The sequence below is a fragment of the Pelodiscus sinensis genome, chromosome 10, assembly GCF_052426305.1.
Source record: "Pelodiscus sinensis isolate ZL-2025 chromosome 10, ASM5242630v1, whole genome shotgun sequence".
Taxonomy (NCBI): Eukaryota; Metazoa; Chordata; order Testudines; family Trionychidae; genus Pelodiscus; species Pelodiscus sinensis.
The window spans coordinates 29529010-29545514 of NC_143061.1; the positions used below are offsets into that span (position 1 = coordinate 29529010).

The 16505-nt window shown below is 46.1% G+C and overlaps 2 protein-coding genes across 3 annotated transcripts in view; one reads left to right on the forward strand and one right to left on the reverse strand.

Moving 5' to 3' along the window:
* ERICH6 (glutamate rich 6) overlaps window positions 1-1026 on the forward strand; it is a 33127-nt gene extending 32101 nt beyond the window's left edge. For both annotated transcript variants that reach the window (XM_075937718.2, XM_075937719.2), the window contains exon 18: window positions 761-1026. In XM_075937718.2, coding sequence (XP_075793833.2) covers window positions 761-1024 — 264 coding nt within the window. In that variant the 3' untranslated portion in view covers window positions 1025-1026. The remainder of the gene's footprint in view (window positions 1-760) is intronic.
* A 1934-nt stretch (window positions 1027-2960) lies between these two features.
* On the reverse strand, window positions 2961-9063 carry LOC102448060 (glucose-dependent insulinotropic receptor). Its single transcript, XM_075937717.2, has one exon. It carries the CDS (start codon window positions 4297-4299, stop codon window positions 3259-3261), a length of 1041 nt encoding a protein of 346 aa, XP_075793832.2. The 5' UTR covers window positions 4300-9063; the 3' UTR covers window positions 2961-3258.
* Window positions 9064-16505: the final 7442 nt, after the last annotated feature.

A 16505-nucleotide genomic window follows, 5' to 3' on the forward strand; every position in this document is an offset into this window, starting at 1 on the left:
GTACTCTTTACAAATATCCTTACAACTTTCAGTAAATAATTTTATAGATATAAAGAAACTTGCAATCCTAGATAAGGATATTGAACTCAAAGGGATGTGGGATATGTTTCAAAATAGAGATCGTCCTATCCCTTTATGCATAAATTAGTCTGTCTTTCTCAAAGTTTGTGTCTATTTTCAGAATTAGACTAAGTGCTCCTGCTAATTCCACCACCACTCTCCCAAATAATCCATATATTGGTCTGCAGCAGCCAAAAACAGCCCCACTATACAGAAATCTGCACGTGGATTCTGTAGGTAGATTGTAGAGACATGGGGAATGGGGCATGGATTAAATTATGCAGAGCACTCTTGTTGTTGGAGTCAGTTAAAATGCCTTCAGATGGGTATCTCCATCTTAATTTGTTTAAAATGTTTTATTTCAATCACTTGAGCATTTTACATGTTTCACATTGTTGTCTTGTGATATTAAAAGCAATAAGACCAGCAAATTTAGTCTTTAATTAGCAGGAGCATACAACATGTGACTTGCCATGAGATAGGAAGAGAGAGTGCCTTACCCTCACAGGGGTTGAATGGGGGAGCCAGGTTTATGCTCCTGTTGCTGGGTACAGTTTTTCTGACTGGTACCTGTGACTTGCAAGTTTTGCTTGTGTTTTTGCTGTTGAAAGTTTTGCTTCTCCAGGAACTGTTAATTGCTTTTCTAAACAAACATTTTATTACTCTCCCCCTCCACCCACATTCCTTCTTTCCCTCAAAGGTAAGGCACCCTGATCAACTTCCACCGCCAAAACCTGTATGTGAAGAAGAACTGCTGCTGTTTGCCTGCAAAATAAGGATTCAGCGTCTGTTCGATAGACTACGAGGCTATTTAGACTTCCCTTCTACTGAGCAATGGGATAAAATCAAACTCCCTTCCTACCTTGCAACACAGGCTTTAAAATTAATGTATCTTTGTAAGGATTCTGACATAAGTGATGATGTAGATCGTTCTATAAGGGCTACAATAAATGCCCCTGTCTAGCAGTGTGTGTATTGCATAAAGAGAACATTAGTTTAATTATTCTTAGGAATATTTACAGCTATTGGAAAAGCTATGTATGTACTGAAGAGAACTGCTTTGTTTATACACATTCAAAAGAAAAAATGCTTAAAGGAATCGTATACAGTAGCTTGAATTAAAGGACAGCTTTTTTTCCTTCTGTTACTCAAACTCCTATCCAAGAGGCTGGTAATCCACCACCAAAGACCGTGCTTGCTACTTTGTTAGTACCATGAGTATATAAATGGGATTATTCATGCATTATACCTACTTGTAAGTAGCTGTGGAATGATGCCCTTAGAGATGCACTGATTTCTAACTGTGTCAAAGCATGCCCTGTTGGAGTGTGAATAAGAGATGCTGCTTTTTCTAATTTCTAATACTAGTTGAATAGAGAACCATTTTGACCTGTATTTAAAACAAACACACCCCACAAATTGTGTTTTAAATCTATTCCAATCTTCAGAAATATAACATTACAGTTTTAGTCCATGTTAGAATAAATTGTATGTTTAATGTTAAATCACTACTAAAAGGATTCGTGTGAACAATACAGTGTATGTTGAATGTTGACTATTTAACACCGGTACTAATGGAAGGGAGTACATAACTGTTTCCTGGCAGAGCTCATGTGCTGTATTGAGTAGGAATTACATTCACCTTATGTTAAAGAGCTAGCACCTGGCCAACTTTCCCCTACCTGCTTTGTTTTGTTTGCCTGCCTGCCTCAATGTAATATCTGAGCCCACACACCACCATGCAGAATGGAAGCATTAATATTCCCATTTTACGCCTGGGGAATGAGGCACAGAGAGAGTAAGGGACTTGCCCATGATCTCTCATACATAACATGTTAAGAGAAAGAGCAAGGAACTGAATCCAGCCCCCAATCCAATCTAGTGGATTGCATTCTCTGCACATAGGTAACAATAGCACAAGCTTTCCCATTTTGTCCTTCACATGTATTCCTACCCCTAACTAGGAGGGCTTTCTTTTTGGGATGGTTTAGGTTCCAGGCTCACCTGATGCTTGCCCCCACTGCTGAGACGGCCAGCAAAGATTACCAAATGATGTTCATTATGCTGTCTTGTATAACCAGGAGACCATCCACTGAGTACTACATGGATCAAGGGGAAGCCACATAAACCACCAGACAATCACTTGATGGGTGGCTGCAACTTTTGGCTATTGCCCTCTGACCATGCTATATTTTAAAAGCTCAGGAAAGGATATTTTACCTATTGTAAAGCAGAATTGAGTTGTTTAGCTGATGCACAATATATTTTGATACAGAGGAAATTCAGATCCTGATTGATCTGGCTTTCACCTGGAGAGACAGAGCCCCTGGGTAGGATGACAGATTCATTCATTCACTGAACATGGCTGACACAGGAAGATACAAAAGGACTTCATCAAACAAAATGAAATAATAACTTGCTGACGGCTTTCTAAACAAGTCCAAATAGAGTCCCTTTGACCCATACAGGGAATGATCCTGTGCATAACTACTACTGATGAACATCACATCAAAAGAAGTTACTCCTGAATGACCCAGCTCTGAGCAAGAGTGGACAGCAGCACACTGAGGTTAACAACACTGGTAGTAAAGTATGGGGCTACGTCTAGACTGCCCCCTCTTGTGCAAGAGAATATGCAAATGAGGCAAAGCAGTGAATATCGCCGTGCCTTGTTTGCATAGTTAATGAGTCACCATTTTTGCACAAGGGGCTTTTGCGCAAGAAGGAGCTGTTTACACGGCTCCTTTTTATGCAGCCCCCCCCTTGCATAAGAGCTGTTCTACCTGAAAAAAAAAAAAGCAGAACGGCTCTTGCACAAGAGGGGTTTTTGCACAAAATGGTGGCTCATTAAGTATGCAAATGAGGCGTGGTGACATTCACCGCTTCACTTCATTTGCACGTTCTCTTGCACAAGAGGGGGCAGTCTAGACATAGCCTAGCAGTTTAGTTGTCCACACAGAACTCTTACAGGCTATTTTTACAAATCAGTCACTCCCACCCTTTTGGTCAAAGTTTTGATTTTGATTTTTAATTTTTTTTCCTGCTAGCTCAGCCACCTTTTACACAAAGGGAGAGTAGTAAATCTGAGTATCAGTCAACATGCTCCAGGTCCAGATGGCTGGTAGGTTATGCTAGAAACTGTCAATCTCACCTTCCACTTCACTGGTAGTTCATGCAGAGCTTCTCTCCCACCTTGGATCATGACACTAAGAGGTCTATTTTGCTTTGGCTAGTACTGCTGAAGAGAGTAGTATTGGTGACTTGACCCCCAGGTGAATTGGGTGTGTCAGCCTCTCCAGTGGATACATCATTAAGGGCTCGGATTTTAAAGTGAACCACAGCTAGAGGCTTTACTTGGCCTTTCTTCTTGCACGTCATCAGTTTGGGCAGCTGACTTCTTATATCTTTGCTATACAGAGCATAGATGAGGGGGTTGAAGAGGGAGTTGATTTCTCCAAGCAGGAATAAGGTATCCATCATCACGTCGGCCAGGTTGCAGGAGTTGCAAGTAGCTTGCACAAAGCCTGCCAAGTAGTAAGGTCCCCAGCATATGGTGAAGCCAACAATCACTATAAGTACTGTCCGCAGTGCTTTGAAGTGGCGAAGGTGAGCAGTGAGGGGTTCTGCTGGCAGGCAGGTGCGCCAGATCCGCTTGTGCTGTGAGTAGGCAATTCTTCCTACAGAGATGTGCAGACAGATGATGACCAGTAAAGAAGGGATGAAGATCCCAAAGCAGGTCACATAGAGGTAGTCACTTTTGGCTGCATACAGCAGCCCACAATAACCCGTGTAGTTGCTTTGCTGCAGGGAAGGAGAAATCAAAGGCATGTGCCCAAACAAGATGGAGACCACCCACAGAAGAGTGAGGGAGAAGACCATGGGTTTTTTGTTCAAGAGGGTAGGATAATAGAGAGGGAGCCTCACTGCCAAGTATCTATCCAGGGAAATCAAGAGCAAGGTGAGAATAGAGCCAATGCAAGGTGTCATGCCCATGCAGATCCGTAAGAGACAATAGGATAAGTTCTTGTCAAAGTCTCCATCCAGGAAATCATCTAGTGCCTCTGCAATGCACATCAGTCCCACTAGCAGGTCTGCAGCAGCCAGGTTGAGGATGAACATGTAGCTTCTTCCCTCTTTCTTCTTCATTAGTCTGTAGACAACCACAATTACCAGCAGATTGGCTGAGGGGATGAAGAAGCCCAGGAGACAATGTAACACTGCATACAAAATGTGACTCATCTTCCTTGGGGAATGAGGATGGGAGACACATTGGCTCCAAGAAGTGTACCTGACTCCACAGCCTACGTTGACTCCACCACAGAGAAAGCCAAGCTGTAGGGAAATATGCAGCTGAAGTCTGGACTAAAAGAGTAGAACCCAATGCTGTCTGTGATTTCAGCAGGAAAAAAAATAAGCCCTGGTACCTGTACCTCTTGCTGATTTTTACAAGAGACAGGTTGTTCTCTTGGAACGTTCATACTTCATTCTTCAAGCCACCATCAGTCTGCTGTAGTTACAAAATCTTTTACTTTCCCTCTTTCCATTCCGATTGTTCTCTTTGCCTACAGCAATATGCTAGGAAATATGAAAACACAAAGCCCTCAGCTGCTGGCAGCAGGAGGCTACTGGCAAAATAACGCAGTGGGAGAGAAAGAGATTGGGGATGTTTGCTTACTCAATCAGTTCCTGTATGTGACTTTGACGCAGAAAGATAAGAAAGGCCTTTATCAAATAAAGCAAAGATCAATTATAACCCCTGATAGGTGTCTAGAACATGTGCAAACTAAGAAGAGTCTCCTGGCCCACGCAGGAAATGACCCCATGTAAAATTGCTATTGTTAAACACACAGTGCTAATAATAGATAGACCAGAATTTGTTCCCGAGAGGGAAATGTATCTCAGTTACTACAGAGAATCACAAACTATGGTCAGCGAGTGCTACGTGCCAAACACCAGACTAAGGTTACCAGTTAAATGGCACGCTCAGAAATCTCTCTTCTGTTGAATGGGAGAAACCCTTGGAACTATGGCAACCAAAGAACCTTAAACAGGTTCTTTGTGATCTGAGGAAAGGTTAGAAGCTGCTGAAAGTCATTTTTTTCTATCTAAATATGTATATGAAGTTATGAGACTAATGCATATGAAATTATGTGTTGTATGGTTGTCAGTAAATTATGCTGTGCACTTGGGAGGCATCCAGATACTAACTATCCAGAGACAATGACAAGGGAAGTAAGCAATACCCACGCAGGTTCTGAACTGTTATCACCAGCCAAAGTTCAGCAAGAAAGCTACAATTCAGTGACTCACCTGCATGCGGCCACACCAAGGCCTGGTCTATACTAGGTCCTTCATCTGAAATAATGTCCCCAACTTCAAGTTAGTAAACTGTGCGTCCACACTACCAAGCCTGTTATTCCCGCATTCAGTCAGAATTCACTCCTGATTAAGCACAGTGATGCAGAGGAGACTGTTACTGTGCATGAGAAACTGCCAGGAAGAGGAAGAGGAGGGGAACCCAGTAGTACTCTCTCTGACAAGCAACACCTGCTGCTCTCACACACCTCTACCAACACCCCACCCCTTCCAATGGGCAGGGATAGAAGTTCTCTCTCTGTGGGACGCCACCAGTGCCAGACTCAGTGTTTGCAGGGCACAGAAAGAAGCTGAGCTGTGTCCCCCCAAGCCCGTTGCCCGCAGGCTCCTGGCCTACCCGGAACCTTCCCATGCCTGCCTATCCCTGGGCCATGGGTGTTGTGATGCTCTCCTGGGACAGCTGTGCCCTGAAAAGTACCCACTTTACAGGCAACATATGGCCTTGCTCAAAACACATTGCCATCATCTGAACTGAGACCTTTGGTGTCGTCTCAGAGATTAGGACTAGGCTTCATGCAGTGTCTTCTGTGAAGACTGTCCTTGTAACTTTTCTTCACAGATGGCACAGCTGCGAGCTGGGCACATCTCTCATCTCCCACACAATCTACCCGACTCCGCGGGATCCACAGGTGGAACATCTGGGATGAGCTCTTGACGGAGCAGCTGGTCTGCCTGAAGTCTCTCATTCACGGTCTCGAGTGCCAAGAGCAGGATGCCAAGAGAGAGGAGCGGTGAGCTGACCAGGAGAGAAAAGCCGCCTGGAAAGAGCTGGTGTGCTAGCAGGAAGCTATGTTCTCCACCCTCACCTCAGTGATGGAGCCCATGGCAGCGTGCATGGAGTGGGCCACCAGCCACCTACTCACCCACTCGCTGGCTTCCCCTGCAAGGGTCCCTGGGGAGGGGTGGACCCTCTAGAGCAGCAGGAGCCTCCAGGCTACCCCACCAGTCCCTGACACATCCCTGAGCCCCCCTACCCTATTCCAGGTTCATTTCCCACTCCCTCTCTGTTGTATGTCCCCCAAATAAAGACTCCTGCTTTTTCAAGAATGCTGTCTATTGTTTGTTCTGCGGGGAAGAGGGGAGGGAGGAGAGGGGGATGAAAGGCACACACAGGGAATTCAGGGGTCCCTTGTGGAGAGTCACAGGGGAGAATCACATAACTGGCCTTGCATAAAAGTGTCCTTCAAGGCCTCTCTGACGAGCATAGTCCCTTACTGTGCTCTCCTTATGGCACTGGCATCCAGTTGCTCAAACTCCCTGGCCAGGCATTCTGCCTCAGCCTCCCACCCTGACAGTAAAATCTCCCCCTTGTTCTCACACAGGTTGTGGAGTACTCAACAGACTGCCACTATGAAGGGGATGTTGCGCTCACTGAGGTCCAAGCAGGTGAAGAGACTCCTGAACCTCCCCTTTAAACATCAGAACGCATATTCCACCATCATTCTTCACCTGCTCAGCCTCGTGTTTAACTCCTCCTTCCTGGGGTGGGATCCAGGCTGCCCATGTAGGGCTTCATGAGCCAGGGAAGCAAGGGGCAGGCTGCGTTGCCCAGGATCATGATGGGCATGTCCACCTCTCTGACTATGATTATCCAGTCTGGGAAAAAAGTGCCGGTGTGCATCTTTCAGAAGAGGCAAAAGTTCCCTTGTGATCCACAAGCTCCTGCAGCACCATGGGGAAATAGCCCGTGTGGTTAATGTACTCCAAGGCCCTTGTCGGGGGCAAGGATGGGGATGTGTGTTCCATTTATGTCCCCTCCCTGCACAGTTGAGGAAGCCACTGACAGTGCTGTCCATGTTGCCCAGAGCGATGACCCTCTGTAGCAGCATGTGGTTGATGGCCTTGGCTACTTGCATGAGCACAGCCCCGACTGTGGATTTCCCCACCTCAGACTGGTTCCTGCCTGAGCTGTAGCTATCTGGCATAGAGAGCGTCCAGAGGGCAACGGCCACATGCTTCTACACGGAGATGGTGGGTCTCAGTCAGGTGTCCTGTTGCCTATGGGCAAGGGTGAGCCACTCACAGAGTTCGAGGAAGGTGGCTTTGTGCATTCATAAATTGTGAAACCACTGCTGATCATCCCATCCCTGCATGATGATGTGGTCCCACCAGTCCGAGCTCATCTCTCTCCACCAGAAGCGACGTTCCACTATGTCCAGGGGATTGAGGGGTGTGCACACTAGCAGGAGCACCAAGACTTGGCTGAACAGGGCCTGCGGGCTTCCCTAGGGGTCATGCTCCTCATCCTCATACTGAAGTAACATGCAGGCCATCTGAAAGTACTGCACCATGAGACACAGCACGAGAGCCATGGTCATGGCACTTCTTTGCAGCAGTTCTGGTTCCATGGTGGCAGTGCTGTCGCATCTATGTACGCAACCAGAGCAGCACAAAGGTTCATGCCCACCGCATCTCCTTTCTGTCCCACAAGGGGGAAGGGAGTGGAGAAGTGCCTTGTGAGAGGGAGGCGTGGAAAGGAGCCCCTCTAAGCAACCGTCACAGTTTACCGGATCAAGCAGCCACAGGAAGTATCCATCTTCCTGATGCACTCCCCAAAGTGCGTCCGGGGGCTCTAAGTCCAAGGCAGGCTCGGGTAATTGTGGACATGCTATTTTGGACTAATTGTGATGATTCCCCATAGTCAGGACACGCAAATTTGAATTTGTTAAATCAGGAGTCCATAAGTCAAATTTAGTAAATTTGAAATAATTTGTAGTGTAGACATGGCCTAAGGGAATTACTCAACCTTGCCTGAGGACTCAGCAATGTTCACCAGACATGGCTGGACTTGCATTCTCCAACCACATAGGACTGAGGGTATAAGACAGACTATATGGCCCCATGCTTGGCCTTTTCTCCTGTCTTCACATATGCTGCAAACAACAGGGACACCGAGAAGTCTAAAGATTCCCAACAGAGGCGATTAGCCCAGGTTTAAGACACAAACCTGTATACTAAGGATGGCAGTATCCAGTGAAGTGAGGAAAAACTGCTTAATCTATTGCTGCCCAGTCTAGCAGAGCTGAGAGTTTAGACTGCATTTTATATATATAAAACTTTATCCACTGTGCCACTGGAGGAGCCCCCCAACCTTCCTAAATCTGGGCCCCCCTTATCCTTCCTTTGTTCCAAGGGTGCCAGGTTCATCCATCGCAAAGCTCATGGTGGCTACTGGATGAACCTCCCAACCTCTCTACAATCTGGGATATCAGGCATGGGGTATGTGTGTGTACTCTGATTTTTTGCTATCACTTAATATCTATCTTTTGTGGACAAATTTGTGTAACTGTTTATCTTTACAAAGAGTTTGCCTGAAATGTTTGGTATCTGTCCAGGTTTATGAAGGCTGATGTATATCTACTTTTTACTGATGAAGTAATGAATCAGTTAAATAAACAATACAGTAAACTTCCGATAATTCGGCACCTTTAGGACCCAGGGGGTGCCAGATTATCAAATATGCCGGACTATCGGAAAGGGGGGCTAAGAAGGGTCTGGTGTGGGAGGGATGCCACCCAGACCCCTCATAGCCCTCCCTTCCGCTAGTCCGGCTCTGCCCCAGGTGTCCCTGATTCAGCCGTTGCTGGTCAGTTTCAGCAGTGGCTGAATCGGGGACGCCTGCAGCAGAGCAGCTGGAGTGCTGCCTGGTTGGTCCAGAGGCGCCGACCCTTGGCGCGGCCAGACCAACCCGGCAGCACCCCAGCTGCTCTTGGGGATGCCTGGGGAAGAGCAGCTGGGATGCTGTTGGGTTGGTCCCGCAGCACCACTCCTCGGCGCTACTGGACCAACCCGGCAGCACCCCAGCTTCTCTGCCCCAGGTGGCCCCAAGTCAGCCACCGCTGAAACTGACCAGCGGCTGACTCCAGGACGCCTGGGGCAGAGCAGCTCTGCCCCGGGCTTCCTGGAGTCAACCGCTGGTCAGTTTCAGCAGCGCCTGAATCGGGGACAGCTGGGGGCAGAGCAGCTCCAATGGTCCATCTGCCTGGAGCACTTCCGGGTTCCTGCTGGTGCCGGACCATCAAGAGTGCTGGACCATCAGATGCCGGACCATCGGAGTTTTACTGTATATTCCTGAGGTGCTGTGCTGGGAGCTAGGGAGGAATTTGGCTGGGGCCTTGTCTCAGTGATTCATGAATGGCTTAGAGAGCATTCAAACAACTTATATGGGTGTGGTGCTCCATATGCTGTTGTGCGGAGTGATAACAGGATGTGGAAAGGTTTGCTGGATGTCACGAGCAAAACATTGAGAGAGACAACACAGGCTGGAAAGTTAAAGAGGCACAACAGTCCCATACTGCTCCCTGCAGCCAATGTCATGCATAGGTCTTCTGAATTCCAGTCCAGTGCTCTATGAGGCCACGCTACCACACACTGGAAATCTTGAATTCACCATTTAGATGCCACTGACATTTCTGTTGCCCCAGTAGGACTCTCAGCACCTAGGTTTCTGTTGATCACCATTCACAAAGCCACAAAAGTCCTAATGCTGCTAATGCCACCCTACAGCTGATATGCAGCTTCACAGCCTGACTTCAAGCAGAAACCATGGAAGCTCCAAATCAGGCTGAGGGATACTTATCTCACCCACAGGCCCTATCTTATAGACATGCTCAAAGAAAGCCTAAGACCTTTCAGACCCCAAAACCAAAAAGCTGGGTGCAGGCTACCACTGAGAGGAGCAGTAGCACACAGGACTCACATCAAAGCCCACAGGCACAGGGAAATGTAGAGCAACCACGAGAAAGGTATGGCATGTGATTAGGAAACAGACTCTTTCAGCTTTTAGGGCATGTGCTATCTAAGCATCTGATTGAGCTTAGATGCCTAACTCCAGGAGAGGGCTTGCAGCTGAGGATCTTGAGCACAGAGATCAGCCAAGTGCACCAGATCAGCAGCTTAGGCTTCAATTCCCCTCACCTTGGCATTTAGCTCTTGGTTAGGTTCAGTAGCTCCCTCTGTGGCTTGCTGGAATCTGAGGATAAGTCTCGGCTTGACAAATCCCTGGCTGGGATGATTTAGTTGGGATTGGTCCTGCTTTGGGTAGGGGGCTGGACTCGATGACCTCCTGAGGTCTCTTCCAGCCCTTGGATTCTCAATCTCCCCACATATTGTATGAGGAGCATGGTTGGAGAACTCAGGACTGAAGATTCCTTCAGGTGGCAGGAGGAAAGAAAGCCTCTAAAATCACCTAAAATATCTTCTTTATATATTCAAATGTCACAATTTCAGAATCTGATACACTGGTGCCTTCTACATCTAGAAGATGGTGCTGAGTCTTCCTGGGACTTGCTGTAAATATGAAATTCCCATTTCAAGTCCTGCAGGGTCACAAGGTATTGTCCATTAAACCTGACATAGGTGCAAGCCTGAGTATTGCTATCAGGCACCTGTCATTTGTGAGGGTAATTCCACAATTGGAAGGATTTCTGATGCACCTGCTCAGAGGGTCTGATTGGTAAAAATCATTGCTGGAAGACAAGATGGTAGCTCAAGTGCAGAAGCAGTGACTGAAAGAACAGGATAATCAGTGGAATCACGTGATAAATACATAAAAAAATATCACCAACACATCACATCTGATGTGTGTACATAATTTCGTTGTGATTTATCCTCTAACTAAATCAGAATTAGCATATGACTATTCATGGTAATATACAAGGACAAGCATGGAAGCATTATATCTCACCTGCATTATATATATAAATAAAATGCAGGGAGATCTCTTAAAAGGAACTATAAAATCAATGAACAGAAGCCAAATTGTTCCAATTTTCTCTGATAAGATGTTTTGAACAGTGAGACAACAGAGAATGAGCTTATTTATAGGGAAACAACTGAGAAGTGGAAAAATTAAACAAATATTTTCATCAGTGCAGTTAAGATATAAAAGCATTTTGACAGCTCCATGAAACATAGTGCAGTTTGGCCTGACAAGGAATGGGCCATATGTCTCATACATGTGCCGCAGGTGTGACAAGGTACCATTTACATAAACCTTTTTGCCCTATGCCTCAAGCAAACATTGCCAGCATGTGTACTGTATAACCCTGGCAGCTGGCTTGATTGCAACTTTCCTGACACTGGTCCACACATTTTGAACACTCCACATTCAGAATATTTCAAATCACCTTCAGAATTCAGGTCAAGAAATGTGGCTTTGGGATGCTCTGGGTTTGGGATGTACATATCATTCAAAACAGTTAACCTATTAAATGATTAAAATTATTAGCTGGGATTGCACAGGCAGGGCCACTGCGGCACAGTCAGGGTCTAGAACTGCTGCAGCATGGTCAGGAGCCAGGGCCATTGTAGTGCAGCCAGGATCCTTTCTGCCCCTGCCTGGGGCCACTGCAGCTCAGCCAGACCCAGGGCCCACTCTATTCCTAGCCAATGGGGGTAGGATTCCACCGGCCCCTGACTGGTGCTGAGATCTGGAGCCAGAGGTGCAGCTGGGGCTGCTGCTATGACTGAGGTAGGCTGCCAGACCAGCACAGCTGGGGCTACTGGGACAGGGTCCTGTCTGCCCACACTCGGGGGTCACTGCGGCCCTGCCTGACCTTCTGGGATCCTGCTGCCCAACAAGAGTTCAGTTAACCAGTTACTTACTTAGTAAGCATGCCAGGTTAACCAGTTAATCTTTTACAGCCCTACTCTGAGTCATGGCATAGTCAACTGAACATTTTTATTGAGCCTCAAATTAATTTAGTAAGCTACAGGAATTACAGCAATCAGCCACAGTACCTCTCTTCCTATGACAGATTGCTTTCAGATCTGCATAGCTATCACAGCATCGTGTATTTAACTAGGAACAGAGCAGCTGACATTATTCTGTAGTACTGTGATACCAAAGTTGTGCTAGATGCTGTACAAACATACCAAAAGGATGGTTCTTGATATCTGTCCCCAGAAACTAGGCGCACTCCTGTTTGGTTCTTACATACACCAGTGTTTTGAAATACTGGAGTCTGGGCTCCAGTTTGGGCAAGTGAGGGAAGAAAGTGATGGGTGAGGCCATATGTGCACCAAGGAAACCTGCGTGGAAACCTTCCTTTTCTTGCCCAATGCACAAAAAACCCAGTTCTGCACATACAACCCTCCTTAAAGTGTACAAAAGATCCATGAGGGAGCCAGAGTTTGTAACCTTTTTTCCCCCCACACTATGTTATCTGTGCCCAACCTCCGAGGGGGCTGGTTTTAATGCAGGTTGATGCAGATGCCACAAGGGGGCAAGACATAGAGCATAGGAAAGAGCTGCACTCAGTCCTATGAGCAGACTAGCCAGCTAACATACATCTGTGATATCAGGTGCACCTATCTTTAATCTTTGCAGGGAAAATTAGAAGGAGCATCCTGTGGAATTCACATACAAATGCACTGAAGCAACAACCACATGTTAAAGTTTCTTAATATGGTAGAGACTAGGGGTATGTCTACACTAAGCAAATTCAAATGAGTGCATCTAGACCTAAAAACTAGTTTGAATTAGCATTTTGCTAATTCAAACTAGCATGTCCACATTGAGCGGACCCTGAACCAAAGTTACAGCTGGCCGGAAGCAGTGCTGGCAGGGCATCAGGTTAGGATTTAAGAGTGTGGAGCTGCTCTGATGTACAAAATAAAGGACATGTGTGTTCAAAAATAGAAACTCTCTTTATTGAACAAAACTGGGGGAGACTGGGAAAAGGTGAGAGAAAGGAAGAGAGAGGGGAGGGGGAAAGCTGGGAGGAGGGAGCTGGAAGGGGGAAGAAGGAGGAGGGGAAGTATCAAACTATGGTATGCCATATCTTCAGTACTGTGTGTGATCTCCTCACCCCAGAAAAGATATTTTGGCCTTGGAAAGGGTTCCGAAAAGGGCAACTAAAATGATCAGGGGTTTGGAACAGGTCCCATATGAAGAGAGGCTAAAGAGACTGGGACTTTTCAGCTTAGAAAAGAGGAGACTGAGGGGGGATATGATAGAGGTCTATAAAAGCATGAGTGGTATGGAAAGGGGGCATAAAGAAAAGTTCATTAGTTCCCATAATAGAAGGACTAGAGGACACCAAATGAAATGAATGGGTAGCAGGCTTCAAACTAATAACAAAGTTCTTCTTCACAAAGCAAATAGTCAACCTGTGGAACTCTTTGCCAACGGAGTCTGTGAAGGCTAGAACTAGAACAGTTTAAAGAGAAGTTAGATAAAGTCATGGAGGTTGGGTCCATGGAGTGCTATTAGCCAGGGGGTAGAAATTGTGTCCCTGGCCTCTGTTTGTGGAAGGCTGGAGATGGATGGCATGAGACAAATGGCTTGGTCATTGTCTTCGGTCCATCCCCTCCAGGGTACCTAGTGTGGGCTGCTGCCAGCAGACAGACTACTGGGCTAGATGGACCTTTGGTCTGACCCAGTATGGCCATTGTAAGCTCAGGGCCGGGGGTCTCAGTGGACCACCTTGATTTTCATGCAAACCTGCTCCTGGGTTCGCATGTGGCCTTTGATGGCCAGGCTGGCAGCTATCCTGCCCTAGACAGCCACTTTCCTTTGCCTAGTGCAGAGGTCTCCCCCCAAACCTGGATGAGGTCCACGATCTCTGCACTAGACCAGGCGGGCGCCCACCTCTTGCGGCCCTGGGGCAGGCTCCAGGGAGCCACCAGCCTGGACCCAGGAAGAGGCAGAGGGCTGGGTGGCAGCAGGTGGCTGGCTCATGCCATGCCAGGTGCAGGGTCTGCTGGCTGGGTGCTGGCAGGCTTGCACGTGGCACAGGCACCGTAGCCAGACTGTGCCCCTCTAAGGGCCGGGAAGGGGGCAGATGAGTTTCCCTGGTTGTGCCCAGAGTGGCCACCAGGGCAAGCTGGGAAGGACTAGTGTCCCACTAGTTCGAATTAAGTGGCTACACAGCCCTTAATTTGAACTAGGCATTAGTTCTCATAGAATGAGGATTACCTAGTTCGAATTAAGCGCTCCGCTAGTTCAAATTAAGTTCGAACTAACTGTTTGCCTGTGTAGCACCTGTGAACGTTAATTCAAACTAATGGCTGTTAGCTCGAATTAACTTTGTAGTGTAGACATACCCTAGGAGAAGGAAATGGGAATACTCATTTATAGTAGATCTGGGAGCAGGTGCAAGATTGAAGGGTTAGTAGCAATTTGCTAGAGTTGATTATTTGTGATGCTCATTAGAGTTGTGGCCTCATTTCAGCAAAGAGCAGTGTGTACATACGAGGCTCCTAGCATGTTATGGCTTAGAAATCATTTTATATATAGTCATTTTCACTTTTGTATGCCTGTACCTCACCTTCAGTGTGAACTGGTTCAACTAAATATAAATCCACCACCTTGTCAATTTTGCTTCTTGCCATACATTCTATAATCATTTAGCTCACATTTATTATAAAATTTGATTTTAAGTCAACCAGTCCAACAAAGAGATTACTTGAAGCCTCTTGTTAATGACCAATAAGAGCTCCACTAACAGCTTCACAAACATGTTTTAAAGGGAACTGTATCATTCCATTTTATCTAGGCAATTCACACAGCACTTGTCAAGCTTTTAAAGCTTTTATCTGACTTGAGAAAATAGTATTGCTTTTCCATGGTTAAACTAAGAGTATTGTTCATGTTCAATAAACTAAGATAAAGAGTCTGATTTGGATATCATTTATAACGATGTAAACTAGGAGAAACTGCTGAAGTAATAGAAATAGATCAAAACTTTTAGCAGTTTAACTGAGATATGAATAGGGTCAAATGTTTATCTACCATGTGATCCACACAGTACCATCACATACTAAAAGCAGTAGCAGTGGCATACCAAGCTCAGCCTCAGGATAATTTTTTCCTAGTTACCCCTACTTCTCTTGGTGGCTGGTTAATTTTAAACATTGACTCTTCAGCTATAGCAAATTCCCTATATCCAAAAGCAAAATATATCCTCGACCCTCCTGAGGCTTCCACCCGGCTAAACAGGAGCTTGGCTTTTCCCAAGTGAGATCCTTGTTCTTTTATTCCTCAGGGCTAGCATCATATGCCTCTTCCTCTGAGTTACAGGGGTTCTGCTTCAAACCTAAAAAGCGGCATTACAGCTCTCCCTCTATTACAGACTGCAGCCATGGGATCCTAAACTACCTTCTTCCCAAAATTTGCTGCTTAGTGTTGCACAAGGTAACAGCCTCCCTTCCATACATTGAGGCCTTCTTCCTAACCACTTCACAGTAGTCTTTTCCTCAGGTCACTCTACAGAGCCAAATCAGGCCTCTGATCTTCTCACCCCCAAATGGCTCCCCATTAAGTTTCCTGCTTTCACACTAGGCCCTGTTATCAGTCTTTAGTCATATGCTCCTTCCAAGGACTACTGCCCCCATGATTTGGGCAAAAACCAGGCACAGGAAAGAATTGAGATTAAGACCTATTTAAAGTCCAGATTGTCCAGTGGCACAAATGTTTTCAACCTTGTTTACATAATTAATTTTTGCATCAACCGATGAGTGCTATTAGAAGACTTAGGACCAGATTTTCAAAGGTGTTTAGGCACCTAAAAATAAAGATAGGTACCTAATGGAAATTTCAAAAGCAGCAAAGCAAGTTAGGAGCCTTAGGAGTTAGGTATCAAACTTGCCTATGAACTTTTGTAAAATGGGTATACTTCTGCATCTAAAGACATGTAAATACCTTTGAAACATCAAGGCACAGATTTTCAGAGACAGAGGAACATTTCACTGCAGCTGTGCTTTACACCAATATACCACCACTTCCCCAGCTTCAGTATTCTGTCACTAGTGCAGGTGCAGTGGTCACTAGGACTGTCACCTAAGGAAGAGAGTGGCTCATGAGACAAGCCAATTGAAAAACACAGGACTCCCTGCAGGCAGAAGTGGTCACCCTGCAATAGCTAGAAGACTACCTTTCTCCCAGCATGGCACCCAAAGAATCCTGGAATTAGATTACTCTCTACTTACATTTAACTGTGAACCATTTACATTTAACTGTAAAAGTCCCCAGGTACCTAGTCTGAATTCCCTTAGTTAGCATTCACAGAAATTTTGACTGGACGTACCGACGTTGGCACTGCTCTTGTGGCTGTATGACAACAGAA